The 12,001-nt window shown below is 40.3% G+C and overlaps 1 protein-coding gene across 2 annotated transcripts in view; it reads right to left on the bottom strand.

The window, feature by feature from the left end:
• LOC109399785 (synaptogenesis protein syg-1) overlaps positions 1–12,001 on the bottom strand; it is a 611,559-nt gene that overhangs the window by 124,786 nt on the left and 474,772 nt on the right. For both annotated transcript variants that reach the window (XM_062860224.1, XM_062860225.1), the window contains exon 8: positions 9,116–9,337. In XM_062860224.1, the coding sequence (XP_062716208.1) occupies positions 9,116–9,337 (222 nt within the window). The remainder of the gene's footprint in view (positions 1–9,115; positions 9,338–12,001) is intronic.

Raw genomic sequence — 12,001 nt, 5'->3', positions numbered from 1 at the left:
GCTTCAACGCCATTAGTTAGATCGTTTTAGACAAAAAAAATCAATTTAGTACACGCAGAAAAAAATATTTTAAACTCAAAAATAAAGCCTGTATCCGCAATAATCGGGACACAGAAATACACCTGCAACTCTGCAATAGATAAATTAAAATTGCTCAAATTTGGCCTCATAACATCTTGAGATGTGTTCATTTCACCTACAAAATTTCGTGTGGATCGTTGCAGTACTTTTTGTTGTAGCGATGAAAGAGTGAAATGTGCGCCATTGAATTTTGTACAGACCCTAGTTTTGCTTGCCAGCGCTGTAACTTTTGAATTTGGCGAAAAAAATGGCTGAAATTTTGAACACAAACCTCTCAATCTACATTTGTTGCTTAGGCAAAATTTCAAAAAAATCGATGCACTATCAACAATTTTATAGTCGAAACATGTATTGGGACTAAACGTGATTTTAGCTCCTCAGACAGCAAACAGTCAGCACCCTTTATTGTTTCGATTGTACTAATGAAAGTACTATATCAATAATCATCAAATTTTGCAGGCATAATATACACATAATCAACTATCTTCTGTAAAAGTTTCATGAAAATTGGCAGAGAAATTCAAAAGTTATGAATAGGCAAACATCACACATGAAAAACACGAAAATTTTTCACTAACACTCACCCCTATCAACACCAGTAACTTTCAAACCAATTGATCAACGTTGATGAAATTTTGCAAGAAAGTGTCTCTATAAGTATCATAACTGCTAACGAAATTTTATAATTATCATCACAGAACTTTGAACTGTAGCGTAAAAGAACCATCTATTATGCGAATGAAAATTGGTCATGATTGTACAAAATGCTTAAAACCACGTCTGTTTGTTTTTCATCCACAGTTAAAAGTAATGCATCGACTTCTATGAAATTTAGCACACATAATAAACATACACCAAAGAGTTCTTGGTCAATGATTTGGCAAATTTTACCGATTCATTACAGAGCTACAGCCGTACTTCTGTGTCCCGATTATTGTGGATACAGGCTTTAAAGTGCTTTGAATCAAAGAAAATAAACCATTGAACCACGGCTTAATACCATTTTGCTTTGAATCAAATACATTTGGTATTTGTTTCAAAGCATTATTTTCATTGCTTTAACAATCAAGCCTCCGCGGCATTGATTGTAGTTTCAAATATTTGTTGACTTTGAATCTATCACATCATTGCTTTGAAAGTAAGTAATTTTGCAATTTCAAAGACTATATTTTTTTGAAACAAATATTCATGGACTTAGATTCAAAAACAAAATGTTTTTGTTTGAAAGTGAAAGCGAAATAAAAAAGGCGAGCGAGAATCGAACACGGATACTGCTATAATATGCTATACTGATAGCGAGTTAACGTTCACGACCAAATCTGTTCTGGAAAATCTGAAGGTAAAACTGAATCACCTTGCTCATATTGGCAATATGCATGCTCCAATATTGAAAACAGAAAAACATTTTTTTTTGATTCAACAAACCTCGCGACTTTGAAACAAAGTCTCTTTAAATTTGATTCTAATAAGAGTTATTTTTCTGCGTGTAGAAAAATGCAAAAAAGCACGTTTTTCCATACTAACTTCCATACAAATTTCAATCGTAATGCGGAATATGGGGACGCAACCAATCGGTCCTAAATTTTGCACAGTTGTTTTGGACGCCAAAAGGAATCGAAAAAGCTTTGTTTCAAAAAATCGACTTTGTTGACCCAGTCTAATAGATATCCATTTGCATTAGCATTTTCTTCAGAAATTTCCTCCCGCTCGGGAACCATGGGAAGCATCGTCGAGCAGCGGTATAGTTGCTCCTTTCTGTCCCTTCTAAAATGGTCCGTTGTTCACTGCCGTTTCCATTGTTACCATTACCTCTACCAACCGGACCAACTAACATCTCGAGTGGCCACTGACTGTTCGTTTGGCCATCCTTGTCACCACCGCCACCGTTGGTCCTTACGCGCTGCGCAGTCCAGGAAGTACGGCGCCGATGCTGGTGGGGGCTGCTGTGTGCAGTGTAAAAGCTGTTTAATCTTAATTAATACCATTATATTGTATTAGATTTAATCCCCGGCGGGATTCAGAAGGTATAAATTTTCGAGTACTCGCATGGCTTTGAAGTTGGCGAATGTCTATACCGACCTAGGCCCCCAAGTGGGACCCAAGTGGGCACTACAAGTGGCAGCAACGCAGAGTTGAAAGCAAATATGGATGATGATTTCTCGAACAGCTAGCAGCCAGCCGGTGGGAGTTTTGTTTCAAAAATTTTTTGCTTAGAAACTTTGTCAGTACCTCCGCCTTGTCGTCCTGCCACATGCGTTTTCGGGCCTTCTCTCTCTAGTTGGAAATTGTTCCTCCGGTTGGATAGGACCCATACTTATGGTGGTTTAGAAATTGGTGCCAGCTTTTGTGCTAAGTAGAGAGGTGCCCGTTGCGGCTTGTCACCAACGTCGTACTGATGGCAGAAAGGGATTATTGGCATGAGAAGGCCTTAGCACAGTGGCGTGTTGAGGACTACCGTTGGAATCTGTTTCATACTTATACAATGTACAACTTCAGTATTGTGTTTCACTCCACTTGTGACGGTTATTATGACTTTTTAGACAGGATTTTAACAAACCTTCTTCAGCCACTCACTCACGCTTATGGGAAGCTTAGGCACCGTACGAGGTGCATCTCTACGTCAGCCGCTTTAAATACCTCCTGAAAACTCTTGCAAAAGTTTTAATACCTGTGTCGTCCACACTTTGTCTTTTCCCGCCAGAGTTTCACGTGGCCTAGTTAGCCCGACAGCCAATTGAAAAACAATTTTGTAGCTTTGTGACGGAATTAGAAAGTTTTGGCCTACGGGCCTCTGCTGATGGTGCACTAGTTCAGCAGAACAACAGATGCGAGAAATTGACCGGAAAAATTAATTAACTGTATTACAAAGAAGCGCATTCTGGATCGATACCGGCGCATTGTTCGGATTGTAGCAATTTCCACCCTCCTCAATACAACCAATCGCCGCAGTGACAGGGGCCATATTTCAACCTGGACAGCTCCATTATCTTCCGGTTTGGTTGCAGTCAAAACTATGCGACGAAGGTTCACTACTGCTGCAGAGCAGTTGGTTAGCTAATCTCAAATTTAGTGTTATCGCCGCATTCGCATCTCCTACGGAGAGGGCTGGCTGATAATGAAGTAGAAGCTAATTGAATGCATCTCACTCACTGCCTGGCAGGCAGTTGCGAAGAAGGGCTCAGGAGTTCAGGAGCGTTCGGATTGGAATTCGATAGAGATCGTTTGGGGTTTACTGGCTGGGCTGGGGGTTCAATTGATTGCATGGCGCGCGCGTCGGAGGGCACCAAAGCTATAAATTGGTGCCGTAATTCTGGCGAACCATTTGATTGCGGTTTAGCCATTTCTGCTTAGTTGATTGCGCGATTACTTGATTTGATTGTGGTTCGGGTTTTGTTTTCTGGTGCGTGAGTCTGTTTGAGTGCGACCGATCGTAATTGGTTTGTGGGTACGGTTGGGTAATGCAATTTTAGCGTTGCAGCTGCAACGATGAGGTTTAGTTGGGTAATGGAATTGAATCATTTGATTAGAATTTGGTAGAATTATGCGGATTTTGTGTAACTATGGTTATATAAACAATTGAGGGCGATGAGATAAAAAGACGAAGGGACGCGAAGACAAGAAGAGGCAAGAGAGACTGGAAGCCGTAAAATCACAAATACATATACACTAGAAAAAGCAAGAAGACGCGATAAAAAGCAAAAAGGCACAAGTAAGCATGGGAAGAAGTGAGTAGACGTGGGAAGACGCAAAAAGACGTGAGAAGACGCAAGAAGACGCAAAAAAACGTGAGAAGACGAGAGAAAACGTCAGAAGTCGGGATATAAACCAAATAGACACGAGAAGACACAAAAAGACGTGAGAAGACGCAAGAAAACGCGAGAAGATACGAAAAGACACGAGAAGACGAAAAAAGATGCGAGAAGTTGCGACAAGACGCGAGAAGACGAGAGAAGACGCGAGAAGACGTGAGAAGACGTGAGAAGACACAAGATGACACGAAAAGACGCGAGAAGACGCAAAAAGGCTTGAGAAGATGCGAGAAGACGCGAGAAAGCGAGAGAAGACGCGAGAAAGCGAGAGAAGACGCGAGACGACGCGAGAAGACGTCCGAAGACGCGCTTAGACGCAACAAGACTTTAGAAGATGCGAGAAGATGCAAAAGACGCGAGAAGACGCGAGAAGACGCAAGAAGACGCGAGAAGACGTGAGAAGATGGGAGAAGACACGAAAAGACGCGAGAAGACGCAAAAAGATTTGAGAAGATGCGAGAAAATGCGAGAAGACGCGATAACACGTGAGAAGGCGCAAGAAGACGCGAAAAGACACGAGAAGGCCCGAGAAGACGCGAAAAGATGCGAGAATACGCCAGAAGACGAAAGAAGACGCGATTAGACGCAAAAAGACTTGAGAAGACGCGAGAAGACGCGAAAAGATGCGAGAATACGCCAGAAGACACAAGAAGACGCGAGAAGACGCAAAAATACTTGAGAAGATGCGAGAAAACGCGAGAAGACTTGAGAAGATGCGAGAAGACGCGAGAAGACGTGAGAAGATGTGAAAAGACACGACAAAAGATTTGAGAAGACGCGAGAAAGCGAGAGAAGACGCGAGACGATGCGAGAAGACGTCCGAAGACGCGCTAAGACGCAACAAAATTGTAGAAGATGCGAGAAGGCGCGAGTAGACGCGAGAAGACGCAAGAAAACGCGAGAAGACGTGAGAAGATGGGAGAAGACACGAAAAGACGCGAGAAGACGCAAAAAGATTTGAGAAGATGCGAGAAAATGCGAGAAGACGCGATAACACGTGAGAAGGCGCAAGAAGACGCGAAAAGACACGAGAAGGTCCGAGAAGACGCGAAAAGATGCGAGAATACGCCAGAAGACGAAAGAAGACGCGATTAGACGCAAAACGACTTGAGAAGACGCGAGAAGACGCAAGAGGACACAAAAAGACGTGAAAAGATGCCGGAACATCGATTAGACGAAAGAAGGCGCGAGAAAACGCGAGAAGACGCAAAAAATGCGAGAAGACGCGAGAAGATGCGAGAAGATGCCAGAAGGCGCAAGAAGACGCTAGAAGACGCGAGAAGACGTGTGAATATGTGAGAAGACGCAAAAAGATTTGAGTGTTGAATTAGCATTTAAGTTAAAATACACATTAACCCTAAAAGGGATACCTGGGGTCCATTGGACCCCAGGCGCCTTTCAGAGCTCGTCTTTGATGGAACACACTCAGCGAGGTGACAGAACTGAGGCCATGAAGGTATCCCTTTTAGGGTTAATAAAAACTAAAAAAAGCAAAAAGATTTGAGAAGATGCGAGAAGACGCGAGAAGACGCGAGAAGACGCGAAAAGACGTGAGAAGATGTGAAAAGACACGCAAAAAGATTTGAGAAGATGCGAGAAAACGCGAGAAGACGCAAAAAGACGCGAGAAGACACAAGAAGATGCGAGAAGACGCGAGAAGATGCGAGAAGACGCAAAAGGACTTGAGAAGATGCGAGAAGACGCGAGAAGACGTGAGAAGATGTGAAAAGACACGCAAAAAGATTTGAGAAAATGCGAGAAAACGCGAGAAGACGCAAAAAGACGCGAGAAGACGTGAGAAGAAGTAAACATACGTGATAAAAACCAAATAGACACGAGAAGACTCGAGAAAACGCAAGAAGACACAAGAAGACGTGAGAAGATGCCGGAAGACGCGATAAGACGAGAGAAGACCGAGACGCGAGAAGATCCGAGAGAACACGGAAAGACGCGAGAAGACGCAAGAAGACCTGAAAAGATGAGAGAAGGCGCAAAAAGACGTGAGAAGACACGATAAAAAAAAGACAAAAAGACAATGTACAATGTACAGTGTCTTCAGCCAGAGGCTGCACAGACTGAACACATTTCTTACACTAGTCAACGAACAACACAGAACACCTAGTGGCCCAGTGATGAATTTTTCGTTTGACGAAAAGTTTCCACCAACTTGAGCAGGAATCGAACCCACACTCCGAGGCTTACGATACGCCTAGACGGCTGCCTCCGCTAACCGCAGGACCACGAAACACACAAAAAAAGTATTTTATAAAAACCAAGAAGTTACGAGAAAGCATGTGAAGACGCAAGAATACGCAAAAAGGCACAATTACAAGCGGAAAACGTAAAAAGATAAAAGAAAACGCGAGACGACACGATAGAATACGAGAAGATGCAACAAGGTGCTAGAAAACATGAGAAAACGCGAGAAGAATTGAGACGATGTAAGAAGACGCGGTAAAAGCTAAAAAGACACGAGAAAGTATGAGAAGACACGAGAAGATTGAGAAAACACAAGAAAAGGAGACGGAAAAGACAAAAGAAGACACGAGAGAATGTGGGGAGACAAGACAGGATACGAGAACGCTCGGGAACACGTGCGAAGCTGCGAGAAGACACACAAAAACGTGAGAAAACGCGATAAATCGTGGGAAGACGTGAGAAGACACGACAAGACGCAATCAAAAGCAAGAAGATACGAGAGAATGCGAAAAGATACAAGAACATATGAGAAGACGCGAGAAGATGCGAGATTACACGAGAAGATGCAAAAAGACATCTAAAAAGGAGAGAAATTATTAGAATATAACAGAAGACGCGAGAAGACGAAAGAAGACATGACAAGATACGAGAGACAGGATTAAGTGAGATGATGTGACAAGACGCGAGAAGATACTAGAATATATGGGAAAACACAAGAAAAATGAGAGAAAACGCTAGAAGATGCAAGAAGACGAGAATACGAGGAAATGAGAAAACGAAAAGACAAAGAGACGAGAAGATATCGAAAATACAGGTAAACGAGGATATGCGTCTTTCACTTTCCAACACCATTTAGACCCCTGTAGAAGTGCTTTGAAAGCTCTTTCCGTAATTTTAGTCCTGGTCCGATGAACTAACTCTCCTATATTCGAAGTGTCACACCTGCATGGTGGACAACCGAAAATTTCCACCACGTGTGTCCGGTGGAATCAATTTCGAACGCATCTAACTATGGTTTACCGATCACCGGTGACCACTGTCCATTTGATTCCGAAGCTGAAAAGTTGCATTATCCTATATGACAGCCATCTTTCGAATTGTGCGGTTTTAAGTTTTATCTTCTCTCGTCTGTCTTTTATCATCTATCTTCTATCTTTTATTTTCTATCTTCTATCTTCTATCTTCTATCTTCTATCTTCTATCTTCTATCTTCTATCTTCTATCTTCTATCTTCTATCTTCTATCTTCTATCTTCTATCTTCTATCTTCTATCTTCTATCTTCTATCTTCTATCTTCTATCTTCTATCTTCTATCTTCTATCTTCTATCTTCTATCTTCTATCTTCTATCTTCTATCTTCTATCTTCTATCTTCTATCTTCTATCTTCTATCTTCTATCTTCTATCTTCTATCTTCTATCTTCTATCTTCTATCTTCTATCTTCTATCTTCTATCTTCTATCTTCTATCTTCTATCTTCTATCTTCTATCTTCTATCTTCTATCTTCTATCTTCTATCTTCTATCTTCTATCTTCTATCTTCTATCTTCTATCTTCTATCTTCTATCTTCTATCTTCTATCTTCTATCTTCTATCTTCTATCTTCTATCTTCTATCTTCTATCTTCTATCTTCTATCTTCTATCTTCTATCTTCTATCTTCTATCTTCTATCTTCTATCTTCTATCTTCTATCTTCTATCTTCTATCTTCTATCTTCTATCTTCTATCTTCTATCTTCTATCTTCTATCTTCTATCTTCTATCTTCTATCTTCTATCTTCTATCTTCTATCTTCTATCTTCTATCTTCTATCTTCTATCTTCTATCTTCTATCTTCTATCTTCTATCTTCTATCTTCTATCTTCTATCTTCTATCTTCTATCTTCTATCTTCTATCTTCTATCTTCTATCTTCTATCTTCTATCTTCTATCTTCTATCTTCTATCTTCTATCTTCTATCTTCTATCTTCTATCTTCTATCTTCTATCTTCTATCTTCTATCTTCTATCTTCTATCTTCTATCTTCTATCTTCTATCTTCTATCTTCTATCTTCTATCTTCTATCTTCTATCTTCTATCTTCTATCTTCTATCTTCTATCTTCTATCTTCTATCTTCTATCTTCTATCTTCTATCTTCTATCTTCTATCTTCTATCTTCTATCTTCTATCTTCTATCTTCTATCTTCTATCTTCTATCTTCTATCTTCTATCTTCTATCTTCTATCTTCTATCTTCTATCTTCTATCTTCTATCTTCTATCTTCTATCTTCTATCTTCTATCTTCTATCTTCTATCTTCTATCTTCTATCTTCTATCTTCTATCTTCTATCTTCTATCTTCTATCTTCTATCTTCTATCTTCTATCTTCTATCTTCTATCTTCTATCTTCTATCTTCTATCTTCTATCTTCTATCTTCTATCTTCTATCTTCTATCTTCTATCTTCTATCTTCTATCTTCTATCTTCTATCTTCTATCTTCTATCTTCTATCTTCTATCTTCTATCTTCTATCTTCTATCTTCTATCTTCTATCTTCTATCTTCTATCTTCTATCTTCTATCTTCTATCTTCTATCCTCTATCTTCTATCTTCTATCTTCTATCTTCTATCTTCTATCTTCTATCTTCTATCTTCTATCTTGTATCTTCTATCTTCTATCTTCTATCTTCTATCTTCTGTCTTCTATCTTCTATCTTCTATCTTCTATCTTCTATCTTCTATCTTTTATCTTCTATCTTATATCTTCTATCTTCTATCTTCTATCTTCTATCTTCTATCTTCTATCTTCTATCTTCTATCTTCTATCTTCTATCTTCTATCTTCTGTTCACTTCTGTGTAGTTCTGTTGTTTTTTTCGTTGACTTTCTATTTTCCTTCTTCCATCTTTTGCCTTCTAGATTCTTATATATGCTGACATCCAAATGTGGATGCCAAAACCCATACAATTCACGTCGCGACTGTTGAGTGCCACACCCCCGTGCACGCATCATCCCTATGCACCACCAGCTGCGGTCAACAATACTCACCGGTTTGCTTCTCCGCCGGTTTCAGCGTGTACGCCGGCATCAGGATCGGTTCGCTGCGGCCCCGCATGTTGGTCGCATAGATGACGATTTTGAGCAGCCGGCCGGAATCCAACCCCCGGACGGTAAACATTGGCAGCCCGGATGACACGTTGGCGAGCAGCATGTGGGTCTGCTGGTCGTAGATCTCCATGACGAACGCCTGCCGCTGACCACCGTCGAAGCCTATGGATGAAACGAAACGTGTCGTGCGGGACGGGGAAGGAAAGAGCTTGGTCAAATAGGTTGGCAAAATTATTACATTTTGTGAGTGCTTTGCAATATTGTGAACGGGTAGGTACGACCGATCGATTGACCGGAGCCAGAACCGGATGACGTGGTGGCGGCGAAGTCGGTGGGAAAATGGGCTCAATTTGTGGCTCATAAATTGGCTTTCTAGCTGAGAGGTGTGCAACATGGTAAACCGGTTGTGATCGAAATAAAAAAATGTTATACAATTCTCAATTACGAGTTTTTTTTCCAATCTGAAAACTTTAGAAAAGGCTGATTTCAGAATTTCATACAACAGCAGTGCCATCTTTGATTTGGTGGTGAATGCTTTACTTTGAAAAATAGATGGCGGCACAGTGCACTGCAGTGCGATGATTCAACTGAAATCTTTTATTTTTAATATGAAAATGGATCCGATCATTCAGAACTTATCCGCAAAAGTTTTGTCTGACCCAAAGTAAACACTGATGGGCTAAACTCTCAAATTCTTCATTTCCAACCATTCGGTTTGGGAACCTTTATCACTCGAACGAAATAAGAAAAATTTACCGCCACGCGTCGCACCTATCGCGGGTGGCGGTGTGATAGAAAGGTTCACTTATTTGGCCTCCAGGGAAATAACGAATGGTTCGATGGCCGGAAAATTGCTTGTCCGCACCGTTTTGGTCGGTCGGCTTAGTGAGCTCGAGTGGTACACAGATAGGACCACGCACAAATGCCGACGCCACGCACTGGCCGCATGGACGCAGGACAGGACATTGGTCACCGAAGCGCAGGCAGGGAGCAGCAGGTGAGTTATTGCAATTTATGTCGCTTTGAAGCGTTCTGGCAGCCACAATTTGTAGAACGAAATTGGGTTAGATTTTGTTATTGAAACTGTCCGTTAATGCATGCGTAGATAAGTTGATGTCGGGTGAATTATGCGTAATGTGTATCGGGTTAGGGGCTTAGTACAAGCTTTTGTTATTACTTTTTGTTGCGGAATTGCTTGCAGATCAAGTGAAGAGCAGATTAGTAATGGATTGAAGAATTGACGTACAAATAAATATTTGAATATTTAATATTTTGTAAATTACTTTTGGAATAGGAAAGGCCCTTTTTAATATTCATTCTGACTTCTTCCTCAAGTGGCATAATCTACTCTTCTTTTAATTTATTTCAAATCGTACAGTTCCAGTGAGAAGGTTGCACGGTGTCTCACAATTAAATTCTTTAAATAAATTTATTATCAATAGTCAAGTTCAAATAAAATAAACACAATTTCACGAAAAACAAGTTATGTCTATGGGGCACTTACATTCTGATCCCTATAGATACGACTCAACACTAAACGAGTGATAGAGGTGATAACCTCGCAAAAAGAATGAAAAAAAAGGGCTGCTCTTATGCTACCACCTTTGTTTTATCTAGTTCAAACTTTTTTTTATATAGGGGCTGTCCATTAATTACGTAAGGGAAATTTTACGATTTTCCTTGTGAGATTTTTTGTATGAGAACCCAAATATTTTTGTATGGCGCGTAAGATTTCTCAAACCCCCCCTCCTCCCATAAACCCTTACGTAATTAATGGACAGCCCCATAGTAAGACCGTTCTGAGAGTGTGAGGGCTCGATTTCTGGTTGGTTCAAGATCTTTTCGTATAGCTGAACCCAAGGCATTTTTCAAATAAAATTTTGACATTCTCTTGCCCATTGTAGCATATTCCCCATACTTGATACATTAATGTTCGGTATTCTATCGAAGAATTCCCACGCGCCAAACGCTCCATCCACGTAGAGTAATCCTTTCCTGTGACCCCGGGAAAATATTCTGGAAAAATCTGAAGAAAAAACTAGGACGAATATCGAACGAAATCACTGAAGAAATTCCTCAAAGACTTACGGGACCCTTAAAGAAATCCTGAAAGAAATTTCGGGAAGGAATTCTTTGAGGAATTCCTGAAAGAATCCAGGAGAAAATCCGGCATAAAGCCATGAAGAAATCCCAGGACCAATCCATGAAACAATGTTAGAATAATCCCTGAAAGTTACTCAAAATGTGTCTTTAAAAGAACTCAAAGAGAAATCCCTGAAGACTTCTTTCCCCGAAGGATTCCATGAGAAATCTTCAATGAAAAAATCTCGAAAGAAATCCCTAAAGGAAATCCGGGAAGAATCAATGAAGGAAATTCGTGAGTTATATATTTTTTCTATCTGTATTAATGAGATTTTTAGCCCTAGGCTAGTTCATCTCGGGACCCACGCTTTACTTCCCTTCCGAAGGAAGAACCCACATTTTGTGAGTTTGTTGAGAGTGGGATTCGATCCCAGGTCCTCGGCGTGATAGTCAAGTGTTCGAACCATCACACCAGGTCCGCTCTTTCGTGAGATATCCCCAGGCATCAAATTTCTCACTCACGTGATCATCATCATTTAGTGATACCTTTGAACACATTTTGTTCATTTACTTTCATTGTTCCAACGTTTCGCTTCCAATTTTGGACAGCTACACAGATAAAAATAATAAGATTTACACGTCATGTAAACTTCATTTTAGTCATGTAAATTTAGTGTTATGATGGTTTACATGATATATCATGTAAATTTGTGTTATGTCATGTAAATACTCAGAGTTATGCTG

The sequence above is a fragment of the Aedes albopictus genome, chromosome 3, assembly GCF_035046485.1.
Source record: "Aedes albopictus strain Foshan chromosome 3, AalbF5, whole genome shotgun sequence".
Classification (NCBI taxonomy): domain Eukaryota; kingdom Metazoa; phylum Arthropoda; class Insecta; order Diptera; family Culicidae; genus Aedes; species Aedes albopictus.
The sequence above is the reverse complement of the archived record's forward strand: the minus strand, read 5'-3'. Positions and strand labels throughout refer to the sequence as shown.